This window comes from Microcaecilia unicolor, chromosome 13 (assembly GCF_901765095.1).
Source record: "Microcaecilia unicolor chromosome 13, aMicUni1.1, whole genome shotgun sequence".
NCBI lineage: Eukaryota > Metazoa > Chordata > Amphibia > Gymnophiona > Siphonopidae > Microcaecilia > Microcaecilia unicolor.
The window spans coordinates 82,846,269-82,873,710 of record NC_044043.1 but is presented as its reverse complement, the minus strand read 5'-3'; the positions used below and the strand labels follow the sequence as shown (position 1 = coordinate 82,873,710).

Sequence of the window (27,442 nt, the reverse complement as noted above, 5' to 3'; positions counted from 1 at the left end):
AGGACTCTGTGGACCCTGATGGTTAGCTGCTTGAGGCTTGAGTAGACCCCCAAGAAGAGTGGTTGGAGGAGGATGAGGTACCTCTTGGGGAAGATGCCATGGTAGTATAGATTTTTTTATAGGGGAGAGTTGTCTTCACTAATTGCTCAGATGCTCTTGGCTCTTACTTCTGAGGAACAGCTGGCAGGAAATATAAAGGTAGAGGATCCTCTTAGAAGTTATTAAGAAGCCAGCCAAGACATTCCCACTGCACTAGGCAGAGTGGTTCACCCCAGATGCAGAGCTCAAGTTTAAAAAATCCATTGCAAGGTTTCCAATAACAAAGGATGAACCCTTACAGCTCTGAAAATTGAATGTGCTAATGTCGGCAATTATTGAGATGATGACCATTCCTATAAAGGGTGTAATGGCTCTTAAGGATCTCCTGGATCAGTGAATGGAGGCTCTGTTGAAGCAGACCTTTGAAGTTGCAGCTCTGGCTCTGCAGGCAGCAGCCTGTGGAGGCTGTGTGGCCCAAGCTCGTTTCCACTGAGTGTAGCAGTTAATTGAAGATCTGCTGGAAAGATCTTTCACAAGTGTTTTGGGAGCAGTTTATTTGGAGATGGCTACTATTTTATTGGTGGATTGGGGAAGACCAAGATTTATAGACTTCTGGAGGAATACCCCAAGAGTGCAACTCATTGTCAAGGAGATAGAGGCTGTTTCTTTGAGCCAGGTAATATTGGCTGGGATGCATGAGTGGATCTCAGCACAGTAGGTCCTTGGGAAGGACCCAGTCCTTTTGAGGTGGCTGCAAAGGGGCCCGAAATCCAGAGACTGAAAACTTTGGAAGTACCTGAGGCACGCAATGAAGATTTCGGGGTCAGTGCTCTAGTCCTCCTTGTGGGAGGACAGTTAAGACAGTTTTATTGGAGGTGGACCCAGATAACCTTGGATCCATGGGTTATAGCGGTCATTCGAAAAGGATTCACCTTGAAATTTCAGCACCCCCCTGCACATCATCTTGGAATATCCTTGCAGATTGCTGATAAAAGGAGAAGCAAACAACCCAACCCTACAGAGTTCAATACACCTGAAGGAAGTTGTCTTGTTTCCTCCAGTGGAAAGAGCAACAGGCAGATACTTGATTTATTCTGTTTCCCAAGAAAGAAGGATTATTCCAGCCTATTTTAGACCTCAAACATATAAACAGGGCCTTACATAGTCCCAGGTTCTATATATTTATGTTTATTGCTTTATAGCATTTGATATGCTGCTTAACGTTTAGAACAAGGTATGGAAACATTGCATTTGGTGATAATAGTGGTTTGGCAAGGAGATTTCTTCATGTCTCTGGACCTGATGGAAGCATATCTGCATATGCGTATTCAGCAGGATCATCAGCGTTATTTGAAATTTGTGATCCTGGGACAACACCTCCAATTCCAAATGCTTCCACTCAGCTTAGCCATAGCTTTGAGGCATTTGCCAAGGTGATAGTTGTCATGGTGGCATAATTGCGGAGAAAGGATGTGTTGGTTCATCCAAATCTAGATGATTGGTTAATCAGAAAGAAGTCTTTCAGAGAGAGCCAGGAGGCCACTGGCTGGTTAGTTTAGCTTCTCCAGGAGCTTGTCAGCGTCTGGTTAGGAATTTGCTTAGGAAAGTGGTGTCATAGTGTATCAGCAGTGGCCTACAAGTGGCAGAAGAGATTAGGATGCTTATGGAATAGGCAGAAAGGCATCTTCTGGAGCTGTTGGTGGCACACGTGGCCAGCATGCAGAAAGTGCCAGTGGACTTTTTGAGCAGGAACACCTTAGATCCAGGTGAATGGAGTCTAGCAGATGAGCATTTTGCCTTCATAGTCCAACAGTTGTGGTTGCTAGTGATGGACCTTATGACAACTTATGAGAAAGTGAAGGCACCCAGATTCTTCAGTCACAGAAAAGAAAATAGGTCATCTGGCACAGATGCACTGGTGCAGCAGTGTTGGCTGCAGATAGGACAGTTGTTTGTGTTCCCACCTTGACCCCTGTTGAGTAGACAAAAAAAGAGGAAAAAGACCTTCGCAGAAATAGCCAAAGTCCAAAAAAACCTGCAGTGGCGGTCCAAGGAATTAGGAAATGAAACCAAGGGTTCACCAAGGAATTTTATTGAGAAGTTACCCCGCTCGGCCATGTTTTGGCACCAGCCTTCATCAGGGGACAGCTCAATCTTCCAAGAGAGTAAAATCCCAGGTAATATCTCCTGTTGGAGCCCAAATTATCCCGTACCGCGCTACTACATTTAGCCGTTGTCCAAATCCACTCTGTTGAGTAGAGTCATTGGCGCCTATGTGTATCCAGCACGCAACAAATTGCCACTACTGCACGGCTACCATGTGCCCCGAGCGGTAATTACATTTTTGGCATGCATCCAAAACATTCGGTATAAAATATTTTCTACCGTGGGGCCCTTACCCGGTGGTAATCGGCAGTTGGCACACGCTGCACTCTTACCGCCCGGTTAGTGCATGAGTCCTTACCGCTAAGTCAGTGGGTGGCGTTAAGGTCTCAGGACGAAAATGAATGCACGCTGGTTTTCATTTTGCCGAACGTTCATTTTCCGTCACATTAAAATATCCCCTTTTTTCCAGCTGCGCTCAGGAAATGGACCAGCGCGCATCCAAAACACGCACCTAAACCAGCACAGGCCACTTTTGGGCATGCCTTAGTAAAAGGGCACCACAGAGAATAAAGATTAATTCACAGCTTTAGTATTCCTCATGCTTCTGGACTACTCTGGAAGGATGCTAAACAAGTAAAAATTAAGTCTTACCTGTTAATTTTCTTGCTTTAGCCCCTCCAGACCGGTCCATAATTTGCCCTTATTCTCTGCACAGATGAGCAAGATTAAAGAATGAGACTGAGCAATTTTCTTCAGTTGGAAAGGGATACAGTTCATTTTTAGTTCTAATGGTTTTTAGATTGGTTTGTTCCCTGGTTATCAGGCAGTGTTTCACCTTTTGCTTTGTTATCAAAATACCAACTGTCTGCTGGCTGCACAGAATACTTATGCAGCGCGATGTTATTGACTTCATAGTTCTCAGTCCTCATCTGCTGCCAGGAGAGCATAGACCACATGACTGGAGGGATTATAGGAAAGAAAATTATTATGTAAAATCTAATATTTCCTTTGTTTTTGATCTGATAGGAAATGTTTTAATTGAGCATTATAAAAAGATATTGCCTTATATTTTGTGTTTATTGACATTTATGTCTTCCTATTTAAGTGGACTAGTATCACAAAAAACATTTGTGAATCATTTCCTTTGGCTTCTACATATTCTCCAATCTGTCAAAAACACAGAATTGTATGCTGCACATAAGGATAGAACCAGAATTTGTAATGCTGAGATATTAGGAGAGGGAAATCACAGATTCAAAATAAGAGTTAAAAAAATGAAATATAGTTAATAAGAAATAAAAATAGTTTTGAAGTTGAAGGCATGACATCATTTGAAGACATTTTTTTAATGCTTGAGAATTAATTCTTTCCTTATTTTAGTGCGGCTTCTTCATGTTAATTTTAGTTAGCTTGAAACTTTAAGAAGAGAGCAGGGTTTCAGACAGCAAGACACGAGTTGCTTAGCAACATATCACAGAGAGTGTGTGTGTATGGTGGGGGGGGGGGGGGGGGGGGGGGACATGAGTTCCTCTAGAATCTTTCCATGCAATCTGAGGTTGGATGTGAAATACATGCATTCTACTGTTTTGTCTATTTTATCAGAAAAAAAAAGAAAAAAAAATTAAAAACATTTGCGGAATCGGAAAGAAGTAAGATCATGGATGCTTTTCAAATGCTCTTCTCAGACAAATGACACAACCCATGAGGGAGGGAGCAATGCCGGATCTGGTGCTCACAAATGCGGAAAGTGTATCTAATGTCCGAACAGTTGCCCACCTGGACATCAGTGATCATCAAATGGCTTGGTTTGATATAACAGCTAAAGGGAAGGGCAGCCAGTCAAAACTCAAAAGTCCTGGATTTCAAACATGCTGACTTTTGTAAAATGGGGGAATTCCTGAAGAAAGAGCTGATGGGCTGGGCGGATATAAGAGAAATGGAAAAGCAGTGGTCCAGGCTTAAAGGAGCTAAAAACATGGCTACTAACCTTTATGTAAGGACAGTAAATAAAAACAAGAGAAAAAGGGAAACCGATATGGTTCCCCAAGCAAATGGCTGAGAAAATAAAGGCTAAAGAGTTGGCTTTCATGAAATGGAGTGGAGGAGTGGCCTAGTGGTTAGGGTGGTGGACTTTGGTCCTGGGGAACTGAGGAACTGAGTTTGATTCCCACCTCAGGCACAGGCAGCTCCTTGTGACTCTGGGCAAGTCACTTAACCCTACATTGCCCCATGTAAGCCGCATTGAGCCTGCCATGAGTGGGAAAGGGGGGGGGGGGGTACAAATGTAACAAAAAAAAAAAAAACAGAAAAACTCAGGAAGAGGAACACAGAGAGAAATAGCGGATGAAACTGAAAGAAGCCAAGAAAGATATATGTCCTGCAAATGCGCAAGCAGAAGAAAAAATCGCTAGAAACGAAAGGAGGGGGCGGCAAGAAATTTTTCAGGTATATTAATGAAAGGAGGAAGACTGAAAGATGCTGTGAATTGCTATGTGGATAATGATGAGGAAAAAGCAAACGTGCTAAACCAGTAGTTCCCAAACCTGATCCTGGAAGCACCCAGCCACTCAGGTTTTCAGGATATCCACGATGAATATTCATGAAGTACATTTGCATGAGTTGGAGGCAGTACATACAAACCTCTCACATGAATATTCATTGTGGATATCCTGAAAACCTGACTGGCTGGGATACCTCCAGGATCAGGTTTGGGAACCACTGCGCTAAACAAAATACTTTTGTGTTCACGGAAGAAAATCCTGGAGAAGGACCATGATTGATTGACAAAGGTACATATGAGAATGGAGTGGATATAGCACCGTTCATGGAAGAAGGCTTTTCTGAACAATTTGAAAATTTAAAGGTGGACAAAGCCATGGGCCAGATGGGATCCATCCCAGGATATTGAGTGAGCTCAGCGAGGTTCTAGCGGGTCCTTGTAAAGCTTTTTTTTAATAAATCCTTGGAGATGGGGGAGATTCAATGGGACTGAAGAGCAGAAACTACAGGCTGGTAAGCCTCACTTTGGTTATTGGAAAAGTAATGGCAGCGATGCTGAAGGAAAGGATACTGAACTTCTTGGAATCCAATAGATTACAAGATCTAAGACAACATGGTTTTACCAAAGTTAAATCATGCCAAATGAATCTGATTGAATTCTTTGACTGTGTGACCAGAAAATTGGATCGAAGATGTGTGCTAGATGTAATCTACTTATATTTTAGCAAAGCTTTAACACGGTTCCTCATAGGAGGCTCTTGAATAAACTTGACAGGCTGAAGTTAGGATCAAAATTGGTGAACTGGATTAGGAACTTTTTGACAGACAGATGCCAGAGGGTGGTGGTTAATGGAATTCACTCAGAGGAAGGAAAGGTGAGTAGTGGAGGGCCTCGGGGCTCAGTGCCGAGGACGATTCTGTTCAATATATTTGTGAGCGACATTGCTGAAGGGTTAGATGGTAAGGTTTGCCTTTTTGTGGATGTTACCGAGATTTATAACAGAGTGGATACCCCTGAAGGAGTGGAAAACATGAAAAAGGATCTGCAAAAGTTAGAAGAATGGTCTAATATTTGGCAATTAAAATGCAATGCAAAGAAGTGCAGAGTGATGCACTTAGGGAGTAGAAATCCAAGGGAGACGTATATGTTAGGGGGTGAGAGGCTGATATGCACAGATAGGGAGAGGGACCTTGGGGTGATAGTATCTGAGGATCTGAAGGTGACGAAACAGTGTGACAAAGCGATGACTGTAGCCAGAAGGATGCTAGGCTGTAAAGCGAGAGGTGTAACCATCAGAAGAAAGGAGATGTTGATGCCCCTGTACAAATGGTTGGTGAGGCCCCACCTGAAGTATTGTGTTCAGTTTTGGTGGCAGTATCTTGCTAAATATGTAAGAAGACTTGAAGTGATCCAGAGGAAAGAGACAAAAATGATATGGGGATTGCACCAAAAGACATATGAGAAGAGATTGGAAGACCTGAATATGTGTAGAGGAGAGGAGGGACAGGGGAGATATGATACAGACGTTTAAATACTTGAAAGGTATTAATATAGAAACAAATATTTTCCAGAGAAAGGAAAGTGGTAAAACTAGAGGACATGAATTGAGGTTGTGGGGTGGTAAATTCTTTTTCAGGAAAAGGTGTTTGATGCCTGGAATGCCCTCCCGAGGGAGGTGGTGAAGAAAAAAAACTGTGGCAGAATTCAAAAAGGCATGGGATGAACAGAGAGGATCTTTAATTAGAAAATGAATGGTATTAAAAAAAACTTAAAGGGTTGCATATGTGTTTGCACGTTAAGTGATGCTTAGATGGCAACTCTGGCTGTTTAACTAATGCCGGTGCTGGGCTGGCTTGTACAGTCTGAGTCCCGCATATAGCAGTCTGGTTTAGGATGGATTGTAGAGAGCTTCGACAGAAACTCCAGTAATTTGGGACGTAAGGACGGTGCCGGGCAGACTTTTACAGTCTGTGTCCTGCAAATGACAAGACAAATTCAGATAGGCTTTGATGGCAACTCCAGTAGTTGGAATATAAGGGTAGAGCTGGGGGGGGGGGGGGGGGACTTCTACAGTCTGTGTCCCAGAAACAACAAAGAAAGACCATGATCAAGTTCATTGTTGATTTAATCTAGAATTGAGAATGAATGAGACTGTTGGGCAGACTGGATGGATCATTCAGGTCTGTATCTGTTGCCACTTACTATGTTGTTATGTTTCACCTGCAGAAATGGCTTTAAAAATTGGCCAGAAGATTTAAAGGGATTGGTATATGTATGCTCTTGAATCCCTAATCATGGTGTTCAGGATCTAAAAGTTGTGATTTCAAAATTTTGTCTGTTTTTGTGCACCTAAAGTCCCCTATGTTATAGCATTTAACGTATTTTGATGCTGTTGTAAATGCCGTAGATCCCGTTTATGGGAGCTCTTCCTGTGGCTGCTCCACATACATGAACATTTTTGCAAACTCCTGAGCACTTCATGCTATACATGTAATTTTTAGTAAAAGAAGAGGCAAAAGCTGAAAAAGCTCAGTTTTATCTGGCTTTATCCTCTTCATGGTAGGATATGTACTTTGATTCACAGTGCACAATGGACCTGATTCTGCAAGATCTTTTGTCACAGACACAGAAAGGGAGAAAAGTCATAAGGGGTCAATTCTATAAAGTGGCGCCGAGAGGTAAAGGTGCTATTAATTGATAGTTAATCACCAATGAGGCCTTTTTATTAAGGCACGGTAGACCTAATACAGGCGTACCGCGGGATGCACTGAGGCGTCCCGTGGTAGTTTCCCACTCAGCGCACGCTTATCCCACATTGTAAAATGGGCACGGTCAGGTTACCATGCGCTACCTGTTTAGTGCGGAGTCCTTACCGCCTCTTAAATAAGTGGCGATAAGGGCTCCCGTGGTAGTGAGCAGACGCTAATAGGGAAATTAGAATGTGGTTATTACAAAAAAACATAAAGATGTGGCCATTTTTACTGGCACACCTTAGTAAAAGGACCCCAGTGTGCACTAGGCACTATTTTATAAGGTAATGTCTAACTGTAAAGGGGGCATAGGCATGTGCAGAGCATGGGTGGCCCATTCCTAGTATCTAGAACACTATAAGCTACATGCATCAATTGGCATACCTAGGTACACCAACTTTTCCTGCCATTGACATGGCATAGACAGATGCACCTACACATGGGCATTCCAATGCCGACCTTATGCTATCAAACATATAAACGGCGAGTGACCGTACTCACTCGCAAATGCGCAGTAGAGACCTTCTCTGCCCCGCCCCCGCGTCAATACGTGATGACGGGGGGCGGAACACAGAGGGTCTGTACTGCGCATTTCTGAGGGAGGGACACCGCCGTCTAACGCTCCCCCCACCCGAGTCGCCGCCGCCACCCACCTTCTACCCGGTCGGGCCCTCGCTCCACTATTGAAACAGCGAGGGTCCGGGAACGCAGCACTGAGCTCTGCTGAGCTGCCGACCTCGCCCCTTCCTTCTTCTTCTCTGCCTCTGTCCCGCCCTCGACGACGTTACGTCACACGAGGGCGGGACAGGCAGAGAAGAAGAAGGAAGGCCGACGTCGGCAGCTCAGCAGAGCTCAGTGCTGCGTTCCCGGACCCTCGCTGTTTCAATAGCGGAGCGAGGGCCCGGCCGGGTGGAAGGTGGGTGGTGACGGCTCGGGGGGGGGGGGGGGGGGGGGCAGCGGCAAACTCGGCGGCGGGGCGGGCCCTTCAACCCCCCCTTCCTATAATAGCCCGTTTTTACGGGCTCAAAGGCTAGTTATTCTATAACAGAATCTTGGCGCTAAGATGCCATTAGGATTGGTGCTAAGTGCATGGCATTGGGGCATCCAGATTGAGGTGCCATTTTATAGAATTATCCCTTTAGTGAATCAAGCCTAATGTATATGATCCAATTCATGTTACTAACATATCCATAAAATCATTTTGAGAGGACAAAACTACAAGGTCTTCTTTTGTCTTATTTAACTGTTTTCATTCTTTTTTTAAATCCTATATGCTTCAGATAGACAAGCTCATGGTAAGATGTAAATTCTTATTGACTGATGGTAGTAATGCATGAGTATCTGTACTGATGAAAAGTCATATGAAGAAGGTTACTCTTTCATAATTTAAGTTATTTCATAAGGATTTCATAGGTTAATTGCATGAGAAGAGTCGTTTTCCTTGTATTGGTAGCAGGGCCGCCGAGAGGGGGGGACAAAAGTCCCCAGGCCCGGGCCTCTGGAGGGGGCCCGGCGCCACCGCAGTCAGGCATGCCCGCCGTCGCTCCCGAACTAACTAACCTTAAACGCCTCCTTCCTTTCCTTTCACCACCTTCGCAGCAAGCAGCAGCAGGGCAGGCCACTCCTTCCTTCTGTGTCCCGCCCTCGCCTGACGTAATGTCCGCGAGAGCGGAGCACGGAAGGAAGGAGAGGTCTGCCCTGCTGCTGCTTGCCGTGAAGGTGGTGAAAGGAAAGGAAGGAGGCGTTTAAGGTTAGTTCAGGGCCCGGAAGCGGGTGGAGGGGGGGCCCGGCGACCTCGAGTGGGGGGCCCAGCGGCAACGATGACCTCGGGTGGGGTGGGGGGGGGGGCCCGGGGGCGGCCTTGTCCCGGGCCCGGCTCTGGCTCTCGGCGGCCCTGATTGGTAGATTTTGTTTCTTCCACGGAGCTCGACTTTGTGGTTGGCACTCAGAAGAATATTCTGGATCAGATTATGATGACTGATTCAGCTGTTCGAACAGACTAGGATAGAAATGGTCTCTCTCACATGCCATACGAGAGAGAAATAGTTAACGGCTCTTGTGGCAAGATGATATTATTGACCAAAGAGTTGTATTTGTTACACCGATAGAAGTGATAACCTGCTGTATTTACTTAGATAAATTGTGGCAGTCCTTGGCTTATATGTGGAAGGTATCGTGGGTTACTTAGGAAAAGCTACTGCAGGCTATCAGAGAAAGTCCAGATAGATGTATTGTGGAAAGATACCCTGCAAAGGCAGGATAAACCAAACAAAAGTATTTTCTGGCTATCCATGCTCTTATAAATTCCTCATACTTGAATTATTAAGAAGTCTGTTTCAATAGCCCATAGATGAACAGGTTAAATTATCTGTATGTTACATTGTGGATGTTCCTTTCTTTGCTGTGAAAAATGTTATTTATTGTCTGTTGTCCTTAGCTTTCAGTTGCTTTATCAGTATGGCTCAGAATTGTATTCACTTTTGCCCCATCTGTAAATTCAGTGTACAGGCTTTGTTATACTTCCTTTCAGCTTCAGTCATTTCTGTATTTGTTTATGATGCGGAATCTTTATGGGCTGTTCTATCTTTCATTGGACCAAGAAAAAGATTTGATGGTGATCACCTAGGTCTCAAAAGCTCATGTACACTGTGTCTTGTTTGTTGTTGTTGTTGCTACTGTTGGTTCAATAAGAAGTATCACATCATACAAAGACTCCAGTTTTCTTGAGGGCAGGTAAGGATACTAGAACTCCTTTCTGGAGCAGAAAAATACAAGATTTATGTCTTTTATGTTAATTTGGTGGTCATTTTCAAAGCACTTAGACTTATGTTCCGTATGTTACTATGGAACTTTGTAAGTCTAAGTGCTTTGAAAATGTGCCTCTTTGTCTGCAGTGTTTTCCAGAATATTAAAGTGGCTGAGTGGATATGTCTGACCTAAAGGTTGACCAAGGCTTTATACTGCACTATTATGTAATTTCATTTAAAACAAAATAAGACATGTCACCAAATTTCCTAATGCATTCATTTTCTAAAAGAAAGAAAAACAGGTAACATTTAATTCCTTTTTCATTTTGTTTGGAGTAGTGCCTCTGTTTCTAAATTATGCTCCCAAGCTAGGAGCCATTCCTTTTTACTACTCTTAATGTATCCTGTAGCCATAGGTTGGAATTGAGACATGAAATGTATCTAGTTGCTCTTGTGCCATTGGTTGCATATTTCAAAATGGCACTGACAAAATAGAAACATATTTGGGGTTAGATTATGACACTACTGCCATTTTAGATATGGCACCAGCAGGGTAGGAGCAACTGGGGATCACTCTTGCTCCATTTAAATCCTATGACTATGAGGTAAGTTAAATGAGGGTCTTGAGGAAGACAGGTTGAGCAGGGAGTGGGTGTGGCCAAACCTGGCATCATTTGTTTTCATTTTTAGGGGCATTATGCCTATGCAAAAGTACCTATTGAGGAAGCTCCATCCATTTATCTGACTGTTCACATAAATAGACAGATACAGACACGTACTCTCTCTCTCTCTCTCTCTCTCTCTCTCTCTGGGACACATATGAGTTTGCAAATGGAAGAAGGGAAAATATTCTATTTTGTCACATAATAAGTGTGGGATCAGGCTGCTGGCATCGGCATTTAAAAAGGAGGTAGAGCAGCTTTTAAACTAGAAACGGGGGGAAGGCCAACAGTCACTCAAAAGCGCATAGTTCGGGATAAGATATTGTTCAAAGATATCACCAAAACAGGGAAGATAGGGTATCCTGATAGTGAGGTTGCAAAAGAGACTGTAGTAGATCAGGTGTCCTTAAATAAAAATAGAAATCAGACAAAAGATTGCAAATTAATACTGTCAAGTACTAAGCATGATATAAATAGGAACAACAAACATAGTTTGAAATGTCTATATGCGAATGCCAGGAGCCTAAGAAATAAAATGGGAGAGTTAGAATATATTGCACTAAATGAAAAATTAGATATAATAGGCATCTCTGAGACATGGTGGAAGGAGGATAACCAGTGGGATACTGCCATACCGGGGTACAAATTATATCATAGTGATAGGGTGGATCGAATTGATGGAGGGGTAGCATTGTATATTAAGGAGAGCCTTGAATCAAATAGATTGAAAATTCTGCAGGAAACAAAACACTTCTTGGAATCACTGTGGATTGAAATTCCATGTGTAAAGGGGAAAAGGATAGTGATAGGAGTGTACTACTGTCCGCCTGGCCAGGATAAACAGACGGATGCAGAAATGTTAAAGGAAATTAGGGACGCAAACAAACTGGGCAACAAAATAATAATGGGTGATTTAAATTACCCCGATATTGACTGGGTAAATGTAACATCAGGGCACGCTAGGGAGGTAAAATTCCTTTGTGAAATCAAGAATAGCTTTATGGAGCAGCTGGTACAGGAGCCAACGAGAGAAGAAAAAACTTCTAGACCTAGTCCTTAGTGGAGCGCATGATCTGGTGCGGGAGGTAATGGTGCTGGGGCCGCTTGATAACTGTGATCATAATATGATCGGATTTGATATTAGCTTTGAAGTAAATATACATAGGAAATCAAATATGTTAACGTTTAACTTTAAAAAAGGAGACTATGATAAAATGAGAATAACGGTGAAAAAAAAACTTAGACGAGCGGCTGCGAGGGTCAAAAATTTACATCAGGCGTGGATGCTGTTCGAAAACACCATCCTGGAAGCCCAAGCCAAATATATTCCGCATATTAGAAAAGGAGGACGGAAGACCAAACGACAGCTGGCGTGGTTAAAAAGTGAGGTGAAGGAAGCTATTAGAGCTAAAAGAAAATCCTTCAGAAAATGGAAGAAGGAACCGCCTGAAAATAATAAGGAACAGCATAAGGAATGTCAAGTCAAATGCAAAGCGCTGATAAGGAAGGCTAAGAGGGACTTAAAAAAAAGATTGTGTTGGAGGCAAAAACATATACAAAAGCATATACAAAAACATGGACTGATGAGACAAAGTCAGCACGGATTTAGTGAAGGGAAGTCTTGCCTCACCAATCTAATGCATTTTTTCGAGGGGGTAAGCAAACATGTGGACAATGGGGAGCCGGTTGATATTGTATATCTGGATTTTCAGAAGGCGTTTGACAAAGTGCCGCACGAAAGACTCCTGAAGAAATTGCAGAGTCATGGAATCGGAGGTAGGGTATTATTATGGATTAAGAACTGGTTGAAAGATAGGAAGCAGAGAGTAGGATTGCGTGGCCAGTATTCTCAGTGGAGGAGGGTAGTTAGTGGGGTCCCGCAGGGGTCTGTGCTGGGTCCGTTGCTTTTTAATGTATTTATAAATGACCTAGAGATGGGAATAACTAGTGAGGTAATTAAATTCGCCGATGACACAAAATTATTCAGGGTCGTCAAGTCGCAGGAGGAATGTGAACGATTACAGGAGGACCTTGTGAGACTGGGAGAATGGGCGTGCAAGTGGCAGATGAAGTTCAATGTTGACAAGTGCAAAGTGATGCATGTGGGTAAGAGGAACCCGAATTATAGCTACGTCTTGCAAGGTTCCGCGTTAGGAGTTACGGATCAAGAAAGGGATCTGGGTGTCGTCGTCGATGATACGCTGAAACCTTCTGCTCAGTGTGCTGCTGCGGCTAGGAAAGCGAATAGAATGTTGGGTGTTATTAAGAAGGGTATGGAGTCCAGGTGTGCGGATGTTATAATGCCGTTGTATCGCTCCATGGTGCGACCGCACCTGGAGTATTGTGTTCAGTACTGGTCTCCGTATCTCAAAAAAGATATAGTAGAATTGGAAAAGGTACAGCGAAGGGCGACGAAAATGATAGTGGGGATGGGACGACTTTCCTATGAAGAGAGGCTGAGAAGGCTAGGGCTTTTCAGCTTGGAGAAGAGACGGCTGAGGGGAGATATGATAGAAGTGTATAAAATAATGAGTGGAATGGATCGGGTGGATGTGAAGCGACTGTTCACGCTATCCAAAAATACTAGGACTAGAGGGCATGAGTTGAAGCTACAGTGTGGTAAATTTAAAACGAATCGGAGAAAATTTTTCTTCACCCAACGTGTAATTAGACTCTGGAATTCATTGCCGGAGAACGTGGTACGGGCGGTTAGCTTGACGGAGTTTAAAAAGGGGTTAGATAGATTCCTAAAGGACAAGTCCATAGACCGCTATTAAATGGACTGGAAAAATTCCTCATTTTTAGGTATAACTTGTCTGGAATGTTTTTACGTTTGGGGAGCGTGCCAGGTGCCCTTGACCTGGATTGGCCACTGTCGGTGACAGGATGCTGGGCTAGATGGACCTTTGGTCTTTCCCAGTATGGCACTACTTATGTACTTATGTACTTAAAAGCAAGAAGCCAGCAAAAGAATCAGTTGGACCGCTAGATGACCGAGGAGTAAAAGGGGTGATCAGGGAAGACAAAGCTGTAGCGGAGAGATTAAATGAATTCTTTGCTTCGGTCTTCACCAAGGAAAATTTAGGTGGGATACTGGTGCCGGAAATGGTATTCGAAGCTGACGAGTCGGAGAAACTTAGTGAATTCTCTGTAAACCTGGAGGATGTAATGGGGCAGATCTACAAACTGAAGAGTAGGAAATCTCCTGGACTGGATGGTATTCATCCCAGAGTACTGATAGAACTGAAAAATGAGCTTGCGGAGCTATTGTTAATAATATGTAATTTATCCTTAAAAATCGAGCGTGCTACTGGAAAATTGGAGGGTGGCCAATGTAGCGCCGATTTTTTTTTTAAAAGGTTCCAGAGGAGATCCGGGAAATTATAGACCGGTGAGTCTGACATCGGTGCCTGGCAAAATGGTAGAGACTATTAACAATAAAATTACAGAGCATATTCAAAAGCATGGATTAATGAGACAAAGTCAACATGGATTTAGTGAAGGGAAATCTTGCCTCACCAATCTACTACATTTCTTTGAAGGGGTGAACAAACATGTGGATAAAGGTGAGCCGGTTGATATTGTGTATCTGGATTTTCAGAAGGCGTTTGACAAAGTACCTCCTTAAAATCGAGCATGGGATCTAAGGCCCTGCCCTCACACCAGACAGCAAACCTTCTCCATCTAAAAGTGTAACACTTCTTAGTGGAGTCTTGAATGGAAGCACGCAAGATACTGGAGACACTCTCAGGCAATCTGAGGGATTTTACGCTCTCAACATCTAAGCTGTGAGGGTCAGAGATTGGAGGTTGGGATGCAGAAGGGACCCCTCATTCTGCGTGACTAGGGTTGGAAAACAGTCCAATCTCCACGGATCTTCTGAAGATAACTCCAGAAGAAGAGAGAACCATATCTGTCATGGCCAATGAGAAGCAATCAGTATCATGTTGTCTCCGTCTTGCCTGAGTTTCAGCAAGGTCTTATGTATAGCCTATTCGATTTCCTCTATGATGTCTCTTGTCTTACTTTTCCTAGTAAAGCATTTTTGGGCTTTCTGGTAATTTAACCTTTCATCTCTCACCACGTGATATGTTATAATTTTTGTAAAATTTGTTCAGGTTTGTCTACTCCCTTTGCTGTTTTACTATACTATTGAGGAGTGACAGTTGTTCCCTTTGATATTCTTTGGACTTTTAGTGGTTTTATATAGAGAAAACAACTGAGTACCATTGATAATTTTAGGGGCCTGTATACTGAAGTGCAATAAGATGTTTTCACTTAACTACGCATTAACAGCCAAAATTAACGCACTGTAAGTGCAAAGAATGTGTGATAACTGTAGGGGACATGTCCAGCATGTTCCCTGCAGTTACCGCACAGAAAAGTCCTTTACTACACATTAAGACCATTTACAGTTAGCATGGATACAGTTAACGCCCCTTATTGAGGAGACATTAAATGCATTTGCACTAACTGCACAAGTGACAGCAATCATTAATTGTCATTCAGTAAGTTCAGTGTGCAATCCACATCCAATGCCTATCCATATCTTGCCCATCTAGCGCAGGATTTTTAGTAAAGTAGCCATTAGCGGGGTCTGTGGTAATGGTTAGTGCACTTTAAAACTCATGCTAACTGCTTGGTGCATCTTAGTAAACAAGCCCCTTAGTTATTTGCAAAAGTTCTTTCGTTAAGAGCCTTGTTTTCTAAGACATTTTAACTCTTCTCTGACTGTGGGGTAAAAGGGTTAATAAATTCCCATTGCACTAGAACTTCTCTGTCAGTGGTTCATTCTGTTTTATATTGTTTGATTGTAATTGCATTTTTACTTGTTTAATTCTAGAGCCACATACTGTTGGGTATAGCCAGTCTAGCTTAATCCATCTGGTGGGGCCATCAGACTGTACTCCTCACGGCTTTGCACATGGAGGTACGTAATTACACTAGTTTTTAAGGAGCTTCTTTTTCAGATTTTAAGTAATTTTTATGGAAGAAACTGGAGTTCTACCTGGAATTTAAACAAAGGATCACCTAATCGTTTCTGTTATCAGCTGCTAAACGTTATTTAACCAATGAAAGCACAGCCCTACTGGAGGAAGTAACATTTAGAAGAATCCTACTCACTTATATCAGGTATATAACATGTGTTTCTGCTATTGCAAATTCCTTATAACACCTTAAATTCCTAGCTAAAACTGGTGAGCACGAGTTTGTTATAAGTGGGGAAAAAGGCACTGGCTCAAAACACAAAATGCCTATGTGTAGTATTTTTCAATTTTTAAATGCTAATGAATTCTTGTATTTTAACACCACTAAAATCAGGTTATATTTAGACAGTGCTGAAAAATGAAAAGCTGTGATTCTGTCAGACCTTATTTAAACAAAATCGATTTAAATCACGAGTTGGGAAGCAGGATGAATTAGATTTAAATCGCATCCTCTTAAATCCTGTTTTAAATTGCTAGTCTAGAATGTTCTGTGCTGATAAAAATGGATCCGTAAAAGGAATATCTGCATGTTTAATTTTAGCTGCATTAAAAATAGTAGCTCCATAAAATGACAACTATACTTTTGTTTAAATATGAGAACTCAGGTGATAACTTTAAAAAGCTCATCCTAAAACTGTGGAACGGAATTCTCCCTGGTCAGTATTCTCTATTTCCAGCAGGCGGATGGATGGTTTCTCCCATGCTCCCGACTTCCTCTGATGCTAGCTCCTGTTCTGGTCCTCAGTTCAGTGTAGCTTGCGGTATGCGGATGAGCAGTGCTGTCTTTAGGGGGTACACCTGGTCCCACCAGATCCCTCCCCCACCCTGTACCCCCCTCCAGCCCTGCCTCCCCTCTCCTTCCTCACTAGCTCAGCTTAAAAAAAAAAAAGGGCAGCTAGTGGGCAGTTAATTCTGGTCAGTTTATTTGCTATAGCTTGGCTGCCAGAGGCTTTCTGGTTTTCAAGTTGTGGGCTTTGGAGGGGGGTCAGTCCCTGAAGATATTTGAAGGCGTATTAGGTTCCTTCTGTGGGGCTCCTGACGACTGGCGCTGTGGGTGAATATGCCTTGAAAATCCTTCTTCTCGTTGGGGCTGCGAAGTATTTGCAGTACTAATTTAGGGCTCCTGGACCGTTGAGCGATGCTCCTATTATACTCAGCGGAGAGCAGCAGCGGGCTGGGCTCGAAAGGCTGTGCTGACTCCCTGATGTCAGGGGAGCATGGGAGCACTGAGGCCACAATGGTTTCCTGCACAGTGAGGCATGCGATGCATCAGGACCTGGGCAGTTGGCCAGTGGCCATTTTGATATGTGGTCTGGGACCGCGCTGCCTGCTTTGTCTGACCCAGCTCTTCCGCAGGTGTTCTGCCTTCACAGTTGTGATCCCTGGAGAACAAGTGTAGGGTGACAGCATGATCTCCCTGCATTCCTTCTCTGAATTCTTTCATTGTGATGTTTCAGCTCTTTTGCCTGCATCCATTGGAGTGTGTTTACGCTTGGGCGGATGCATCCTTTGGAGTATGGGTGCTAGCCGCAGGCGCTTCAGTTTCCCACCCTATTTCAGGACTGCTTTGCTACATCTCACAAGTCTCTGGATTCATCTGCTGCTAACGCTAAGAACGAAAAATAAATGTTTCACCAGATATTTATTTTTCCTTTAGTCACAGCAGATGAATATAGAGCTAGCAGTTCCAATCTGTTCTCTATTCATCTTGTATTGCTGCATTTTTCCATTTTAGATGGTCTGTTGTACTCTGTGTAACGTGACTGCAGTTCTTGGTTTATCTGTTTTGCCCAGTGAGGAAGGAGAAATGTTCTACTTCTGTTTCTATCTGCTTTGTTATGAGAATTACTGACTAGCCAGGGAGCATTCCGTCCCATAAGACAGTACAATTCAGCGCTCTCCATCTCCACCTGCTGGTAGATGGACATCTTTTGTGACTAAAGGAAAGAAAATTATCAGGTAAAACATAATTTTTTTGGTGCTTTAAAAAGCAAGTAATAACATTTTTCTTTTTCTAAAAAGATGGCGTTCTGTTGTTCTAAATGTAAAAATTAAGTAAATGAAAATTAGCAGATGCCCACAAAACATTTTTAGGTACTCTTTTGCTCTTTCACTCTATCCCCTTCCTCCTTTGCCCCTCCAGGTGCATCTCTATTCCTTTTCTTCCTTCCCCCTCAAGGCAATCTCTCCCTTCCTTCCATTCCCTCTCTACCAAAGAATCTTTCTTCCTTCCTTCAGCATTGTCTCTCTCTGTCTGATATGCATAAATTATACCAATTTTCTAAGGGAAAGTATGTGCATACTTTGAAAATTACCCACAGAAAGTACACACCCAGATTTAAATCTGGTATGTGGTATGCATGGATTTCTCAGCTTGTTTAATGTACCTACACATACATTTTGTAAAGTTATAGAAGGTCATGACTTTCTGCTAAAGGATGCAATTTGAATGTGTGCCACCTTTTGTTGCTTAGGCAGTCAAGAGAGGTGTTTCTCTTGGTATTAAATATCAGACTATAGTGAGGCCCTTTAAATATGTAAAGGAGCCTCACAGATTATTATTAATTTTTTTTTACTTAAATATCTTACCAGTTCTTGAATGACATTATGGGTTGGATTCAGTAAATATTGCCCAGCACTTTTCTATAAGGGACACTCCAGGATGAGCACTCTTTATAGAATAGCATGTGGAACTGGGAAAGTTAGAGTTAACATTTATGTCTTTAAAAATTGTTAGAAATTGTCTTCAAGTGAGATATTGACAAAGTGTAGCTTAACAGATTCCACTGACTAGGAGAAGGCCAAATAGAAGTCATTGTTACCTCAGACCTCTTTATCTATATTGACAAAGAAAGGCCTTTAGATAAGAGAGGTTAAAGAAGGTCTGAAACTGACCAGTGTTTGTGGTAGATGTCTTCTTTTGGAAAAGTAAAGCATACTCTGTGTTTAACGAAAGAGAACAGGTTATAAATGTTTACTGTTATTAAAAGTAGTTGAGAAATGCTATGAAACGTGCATTTTGTTTGTACTACACCCTTATACTTTAGACTTTTAGCATATTTGCTTGGATTAAGTTCAGCATTCTAAAAAGATATCTTGCTGATGCTGTGGAATTCTGTGTAAATGGATTAATTACCTCATATGTGGTTGAGGGTATAAATGTAAGCATTTGGGTTGTAAAACTTTAGGGAGACTTGGAAGAAAAGAGACTTCTCTCCCAGTCTTCCCTCCTTGTTGCATCAAGAAATCTTATGCATCTCTATAAAAGACCAGTTTTACTGATCTCATGTGATAAAATGAATTTTATTTCTCAAAAAATTATGTACATTCCATTTTAGAAGCAAGGACTTATACCAACTGAAACCAGGTGTAAATCCTGGCGTGCAAGTTAGGTGTGCATCCATGGTATTGTATAATACTGCATGCAGTTTTCTTGAATGCCCCAGCCCGCCCATGCTTCTCCCATGGGAACACCCCCTTTGCAGCTGCACATGAATACACGTGCGCTATTTTATAACTAGGCGTATAAGTGTATATCTGTATTGATCTGCCATTTCAGTCGTGTTTCAACGTCTTGCTTCCAGTAGAACGCATTTCCTCGCCGAAATTTGGCCACGGAATAAGTGCGTAACTTTAGGCCATATTTATAGAATTCCCTCCTATATGGCATACTTAATATTAAAGCTTTAAAGTAAAATACTTGAATACAGTAAGGTTCTAGCATTCCTCTACTCCTTACCAGTTTTACTTCTTTTTTTATAGATTGTTTCTGGGGCAGAACTCTGGTTTCTTGCAACTTGAGTGAGCCCCTTCTAATCATTCTCTTTCTAGAGTCCCATATACTTCACTATTTCCACTCAAATAAAGTTGCCCCATTCTTATTTAATCCCACCTGGCATCTATTGGGTCTAGCTCTGCCAATCGTTGTTTCACTTTTCAAAGCCTCAAATTTGTTTTTTTTAATCTATATTTCTTCTCAATCTGTCTTGAATAGATTGTAAGCTGCAATGAGTAAGGACTACCCATTATGAAGGTAATTTTCTAAATCATGTTCCACATTTAAAACATGTTTTACATGTAAAAAAAATAGCTATTATGAAATTGCTTGGGGCATATGTGCATAAACAGGAGGTGCACAGAAACAGCACCTTCCTTTAAGCGATATAAGTGCAGGTGTTCATAGGGATGGAGAGTAGGCAGAGCCAGAATCAAACTTATAAGAATATAAGACTTGCCTTACTGGATCAGACCAACCGGCCGTCTAGACCAGTATCCTGTTTTTAACATTGGTCAATCCAGGTGAGAATTCCAAAAAGTACAAAGATTTCATACTGCTTATCCCTGGTCTGTCCTAATAAGGGTTTATGGACTTTGCCTTCAGAAAAAAAATAATCTTAACCCCTATCCCTAAAAATCCTCAATGCAGCCTGAGTGAGGTCTCAAATTATAGGCCCATAGCCTCAATTCCATTACTGGTAAAGGTTATGGTTGCTTATCATTCTCTACTTTGAAGGCTGTTAATGAATTGGACAGTTATTTATGTTCAAGTGATGCAGACAACAATGTTTAGAAAAACAAGCAAAAGTGCTGGCCACGACTGGCAAACCTTGCATAGGGATCCTGTTTATTCCTGCTGCCAGGACATCTTTTGAGAAGACATTTTCTATTGCAGGAAGGACTGTGGAAGACAGGAGAGCTAGACTGAATTCTGAGATTGTTGATGACTTATTATTCATCCACAGATTTAAAAAATCATAACAGTGCTTCATGGGGCATATTTCTCCCCAACTAGGGCATACAGAACGGGTTGTATTTTGTACCCTTAAACATTTTAACAGGGTGGATTAGGGTTCCTTTGGGTAGTAGAAGTCAGTTATTGGGGTTGGAAGGGTAGGGGGTGTTGTTATAGTTGCTCATCGTTATGTTTTTCTATTTGTGATTTATAAACAGTTGCATAGATTGTTGCTCCATTTTATCTATATATATAAAACTCACCCTCAACGTTCTATTTGCACTGACGTCACTGAAGCCAGGTTCGTAAGTTCGAAGCTCTGAAGCCACACAAAATCACAGTCTGTGGGCCCCGCCCTCGCGTCAAACATTATGACGTTGAGGGCGGAGCACATTCTCAGCTCCAACGTTGTACTGCACTGTAGCTCTGCTCCGCCCTCGCGTCAAAACGCGATGACGTCGAGGGCGGGGCACATGTTACTCTATTGGTTCCTACTGCAGGGGCATTCACATGACGCTAAAATCTTCTGTTTCGGCAGGTCAATGGGGTGGGGGGGCCTTCGGAGAGGGGGGAGCGCCGGCAGGACATCGGTGGGGGTGGAAGGGGGTGCACTGGCAACACACACATCGGGGGGAAGGGAATGGTCACGGACGCTGGGGGGGCGTGCCAAAAGGGCCAGGGTGACAGCACATTCGCACAGAGGCTGCAGGGGGGGCCGGCGACACACGGAGACACAAAGGGACGGAGGGGAGCCTTGCTAGCGCCCGTTTCATTGCGATTTGAAACGGGCCTTCGTTACTAGTACTTTAATAAAAAGATTTAAATATAAAATCATAAGTATTCGAAGTTTCTGCAGATGGGGACAGAGACAGAGCGGGGACGGGATGGGGACAAACTTTGTTCCCTGTGTTATTCTCTATTGTGGTGGCCAGAATTGCACACAATACTCAAGGTGCAATCATACCATGGAGCAATACAGAGACATTATGATACTCTTCGTTTTATTCTCTATTCCTTTCCTCATAATCCTTAATATTCATTTTTGGCCGCCACTGCCCACTGAGCAGATTTCAACATATTGCCCTTGATGACACATATCTTTTTGCTTTTGGTGACTCCTAATGTGGAATCTAGGATCATGTAACTATCATTTGGGTTTTTCTTCCCAATGTTTATCACTTGCACTTGTCCACATCAAATCTTATGTGCTATTTTAATTTCCACTCTTTTAGTCTGCCAAAATCCTCTTGTAATTTCTCACAGCCTACATGTGGTTTAACAACTTTAAATAATTTTGTGTCACCTGTTAATTTGATCACTTCACTCAATGTTCCCATTTCCAGTTCATTTGTAAACATGTTGAGAAGTGACAGGCCTAATACAGATCCCCGTGGCACACTGTTATTCACCTTCCTCCATTGAGAGATTTGTCCATATAACCCTGCTTTCTGTTTTCCATCTTTTAACCAGTTCCCACAAAAGGACATTGCCTCCTATCCAATGGCTTTTTAATTTCCTCAGGAGTCATCTTTCATTCTGAAAATCTAGATATCCTGTGGCCATTGTTTTAGAAGCATCTCCATGTCTGAGTGGCAGCATTTAAACATCTGAAGAGACCCAAACACTTAAATGCCATTTTCGAACAGTGATCTTTCAGACATGGAGAACCTGACTAGTCTAAATGAGAAGGGAATGTGTGAAGGTGTAGGCCTACCCATGCCTCAGGCCTACAAAAGGTGAGATACAGTGGATACCCCTACAGAGGGGCAGTCAGAGGGAGTGGCCTGGCTGAGACAATACAGATGTGCATTCTTTGTCGCACAGAGTAATCCACATTTGCATTGGGAAACTTGGACACTGGAATTTTCACCTACTCTGCAGCATATCTAAGTGTCTGTTGTAGGGCAGCTGTAAATCCTGACGTTACTGGTCCCCATGATACCAGCCTCCTTCCCCCAATATACATCTCCTCCTCCCCCTCCCCTCCCCCAAAATCACAAGCAAAGACCCTCCTGACATCAATTGACCTCCCCCACCAATGTCACAAGCAGACCCCCCCTCCCCCGATATCTAACCCCATTGCCCCCATCCCCCGCACTGGGACAATATAGACCCCCCCCCCCTAATTCTAAAGTGTTTTAATTGAATTTTAGATGGGAAAACAGATTCATATAATGAAATCTGAAACATCTAGTTGAGGAAGGATGGTCCAGCTATGTCAGTCTAAAAAAAAAAACCCCCCATAGATCATATTTTCATAAAAAAGGGGAAAAAAAGAGAATATTTTTGCAGAACTAGTCAGAGTTTTATTTTCTGCTGAACACCTTCAACTGATGTCAGTGCCCTTTTGTGGTGCTAATACAAAAAAAAAAAAAGACAAAAAAAACTGGTTACTATAGTAACCCTTCGTTATCAAGCAGTTATTGTCTTTAATTGCACGGTTCTAGACAGCAATTTAAAAAAGGCACTTTTCAAAACGGAATACATTTGTGAGTTTAAATATAGGACGTGTTCATAATCTTCAGCATGAAGACCTAATAGCGAAAAGAATAATGCAATTCAGGAGGGTGTCCCTTTGGTTTTATGACATTAGTACCAATGCTAAATTGAAACTTGTGATGTATTTTTTTTTCTTGTCAAAGGCTAAACAGAAATGTTTTGTGAATGGGAGAGGAAGGTTTATGCATTTCACACAGTGTAGTTCTCAAATAACTAAATTTCAAAATTCCAGTTGTTAAACTAGTGCTCCTGTAAACGTGAAGAAGAATTTATTGTACTTGATGACTCCTCCCCCCCAAAATACTGTAGATCTTGAAATAAGGGCTTCTTGACTAGAATCAAAAGTAGACATCCAAGCCTGACACTGATAAAATACAAAAAGTGTTTTTTTCAAAGAATTTTATTCAGTTGTCAACATACACATTCCAAAAAATCTCTTGTTTCATAAGAACATGTGTTGCCAAACTAGGACGGCAAGTTTTATGCTGCCTGTCCTAGAAATAAGCAGTGATTTTTTTTCCCAGGTCCATCTTAATAATGGCTTATGGACTTCCAATCCTCTTTTAAACCCTGCTAAATTAACTGCTTTTACCACATTCTCTAGCAACAAATTTCAGAGTTTAATTACACGTAGAGCGAAGAAATATTTTCTCCGGCTTGTTTTAATTTTACTACTTAGTGGCTTCATTGTATGCTCCCTAATCCTAGTATTTTTGGAAAGGGTAAACAATTGATTCACATCTACCCGTTCCACTCCACTCAGTATTTTATAGACCGCTATCATATCTCCCGCAAGCTGTCTGTTCTCCAAGCTGAAGAGCTCTAGCCACTTTAGCCTTTCCTCATTTATCATTTTTGTTACCCTTCTCTGTACTTTTTCTAAGTTACTTTTATTTAAATACTAGTAAAAGAGGCCCGTTTCAGAGCAAATGAAACGGGCGCTAGCAAGGATTTCGTCGCCACCCCCCTCCCTCCCTGGCCAACCCCTTTGTTGTTCTGCCATTGCTCCGCCTCCAACGTCATGACGTTTGATGCGAGGGCGGGGCCCAGAGCGATTTCCACCCTGCCTCCCTCCCTCCCTGCCAACCCCTTTCATTGTTCTGCCATTGCTCTGCCCTCGAGGGCGGGGCCCGGAGCGATTTTGGTGGCTTCACCACCACGAACCTTCGAATCTTTTTGAAGGAAGTCAGGGCTTGGCTTCACTGATGTCAGTGTCCTCAGAACGTTGAGGGTGCGTTTTATTATAGTAGATAAGTAGATAAAATGTTTAGAAATCACCATGCAATTGGCTGGTACCCAGCAAAACACACTGAGGGTAATTTTATAACAGGGCAGCTATTAAAAGCCTATTCTCTAAAGAAAATAAGCTCCTACTTCTAATATAATAAAACGCACCGTGAACGTTCTAATGAGGACAACGTTCTGTGAAGCCATCTGACGTCACTGAAGCTGTAGGGTTCGTGGATTCGTGGTGTGAAGCCTCCCTTCAAGCCAGCCAGCCAGCCGTCTCTGCCCCGCCCACGCGACAAAACAAACAAATCCGGAAGCGAAACGTCAGGGAAGGAGGCGGCGCTCCCGACGTCTAGCCTTCCCTTCGCTGTGTTCCGCCTTCAAAATAAGGCGGAACACAGCGAAGGGAAAGCTACACGTCGGGAGCGCCGCCTCCTTCCCTGACGCTTCGCTGCCGGAAACGCCACGGAGGTAAATTGAAAAAGAAGAAAAAAAAAAACCAAAACGATGCATGGATGCGAAGGGGGGGGGGGGGAGAAGAGGGCGGGCCAGGCTGGGACATGGGATAGAGAGGAGCATGGATGCGAGGGGGGGGGGGTCATGGAAGGGAGAGAGGGGACTTGCTGGAAAAGGATGAATGGAGGCGGCAGGGGACAGAGGAGCATGGATGGGCATGGATTGGGAGGGCAGGGCTCAGGGAGAGAGGGGAATTGCTGGAAAGGGATGAATGGAGGGGGCAGGGGACAGAGGAGCATGGATGGGCATGGATTGGAAGGGCAGGACTCAGGGAGAGGGGAATTGCTGGATAGGGATGAATGGAGGGGACAGATGGGCATGGATGGATATGGATTGCAGGGCAGGCCTCAGGGAGAGAGGGGAATTGCTGGATAGGGATGAATGGAGGGGCCAGGTGACAGAGGAGCATGGATGGGCATGGATTGGAAGGGCAGGACTCAGGGAGAGGGGAATTGCTGGATAGGGATGAATGGAGGGGACAGATGGGCATGGATGGATATGGATTGCAGGGCAGGCCTCAGGCAGAGAGGGGAATTACTGGAAAGGGATGAATGGAGGGGGCAGGGGACAGAGGAGCATGGATGGGCATGGATTGGAAGGGCAGGACTCAGGGAGAGGGGAATTGCTGGATAGGGATGAATAGAGGAGACAGATGGGCATGGATGGATATGGATTGCAGGGCAGGCCTCAGGGAGAGAGGGCAATTGCTGGATAGGGATGAATGGAGGGGCCAGGTGACAAAGGAGCATGGATGGGCATGGATTGGAAGGGCAGGACTCAGGGAGAGGGGAAATGCTGGATAGGGATGAATGGAGGGAACAGATGGGCATGGATGGATATGGATTGCAGGGCAGGCCTCAGGCAGAGAGGGAAAATGCTGGATAGGGATGAATGGAGGGGGCAGGTGACAGAGAAACATGGATGGCCATGGATTGGGAGGGCAGGGCTCAGGGAGAGAGGGGAATTGCTGGAAAGGGATGAATGGAGGGGGCAGGGGACAGAGGAGCATGGATGGGCATTGATTGGGAGGGCAGGGCTCAGGGAGAGAGGGGAATTGCTGGAAAAGGATGAATGGAGGGGCCAGGGGACAGATGGCCATGGATTGGGAGGGCACGGCTCACACTCTCTCTCTGATATACAATGTCTTTCTGACTCTCACTCTCACACACTCTGTCTCACACTGTATCACATTCACTCTCTATGTGCCACACAGTCACTCACACACTCGCTTGGTCTCATACACTCACTCAAACAGAGAATCTGTGTCTCACACACACTCTCTCTCTCGCCCACACACACACACTCTCTCTCACACTGTGTCTCACATACACACTTGCACACACTCTCATTCTCACACACACACTCTCTCACAAACACACTCACACCCAGACTCACTCTCTCTCACACACACTCACACTTTCACTCTGACTCTCAAACAGTCACTCTCACATACACTCTCCCAAACATACACACTCCGAGGAAAACCTTGCTAGCGCCCGTTTCATTTGTGTCAGAAACGGGCCTTTTTTACTAGTTTCTTTATAAAATACAAGTGGCTGATAATACACCTTAATTTATAGCCTGATCACTTACACCAGACCTAGAGCTAGTGTAAATGCCTGCATCTTCAGTATATAGTATTTCATGATCTGTGCGCATACTTGCTAATAGCGCCCTTGCTCCATCCAAACCAGGGGCGTAGCCAGACAGCAAGTTCTGCGTGGGCCTAGACAAGAAGTGGGTGGGCACAAGTGTTCTCCCCCCTCCCCCACCAACTTAAAAAAATATCTCAGCTGGCAGGAAAACACTGCTCTGTACCTTGGCAGCCTGCAGCAGGCATGCGCTGAAAACTGAGCAGGCGCAGTTGCCAGTATCGGCAGCTTAGGAAGCTCAGACTTCTGAAGTGGAGAGCAACGTTTTCAGCACCATCAGGAAGAGGTCTTCAGCTGGCGGAGCTTGGGATCCCCACCAGCTGCCAGTAAATGTGTGCTGCTGTTGGGTGGGCCTGAGCCCGAAGTGGGTGGGCCCTGGCCCACCCAGTCCCACCTGTGGCTACGCCACTGATCCAAACTCCATTCATGTTCATGCCCAACTTTATTTCTCTAAGTTAGAATTTAGGGAAATATATATTGAATGTGCAGACTGCATAAAGCACAAGTGAACTTTTCATTCTGCAGTCTCTTATTCATGAACTGAATCTGTCTGATTTTCACAGTACCTGTGCAAATGTTTCACTACTACTTGGTTAAAGGGTATGTTAAAACCAGTGGCGTAGGAAGTGGGGGGGGGGCGGGAGGGGCGGTCCGCCCCGGGTGCACGCGCTCGGGGGGGGGGGGGGGGGGGTGCCAGCCCCGCTGGTTCCCTGCTCTCTCTGCCCCGGAACAGGTTACTTCCTGTTCCGGGGCAGAGAGAGTAGGGAACCAGCGGGGCCGACGCAGCTCCGAGTGATGTGCACTCGGGGCGGATCGGCCCTCCCGCAGGTAACAATGCGGTCCGGGGGGGGGGGGTGTCGCGCCGTGCTGCACCCGGGGGGGGGGGTGCGCAGCGGCGACCCACCCCGGGTGCCGTTAGCCCTCGCTACGGCACTGGTTAAAACAGTGTTCATATCTTGAGAACACACCTGGGAGTTCTCCATTTTGACTCTCTTAGTGCCTCGAGCCCAAAATTAATTCT

General features: G+C 43.8%; 1 protein-coding gene across 2 annotated transcripts in view; it reads left to right on the top strand.

Moving 5' to 3' along the window:
* ACOT7 (acyl-CoA thioesterase 7) overlaps positions 1–27,442 on the top strand; it is a 204,934-nt gene that overhangs the window by 102,559 nt on the left and 74,933 nt on the right. For both annotated transcript variants that reach the window (XM_030185905.1, XM_030185904.1), the window contains one exon: positions 15,648–15,734. In XM_030185905.1, the coding sequence (XP_030041765.1) occupies positions 15,648–15,734 (87 nt within the window). The remainder of the gene's footprint in view (positions 1–15,647; positions 15,735–27,442) is intronic.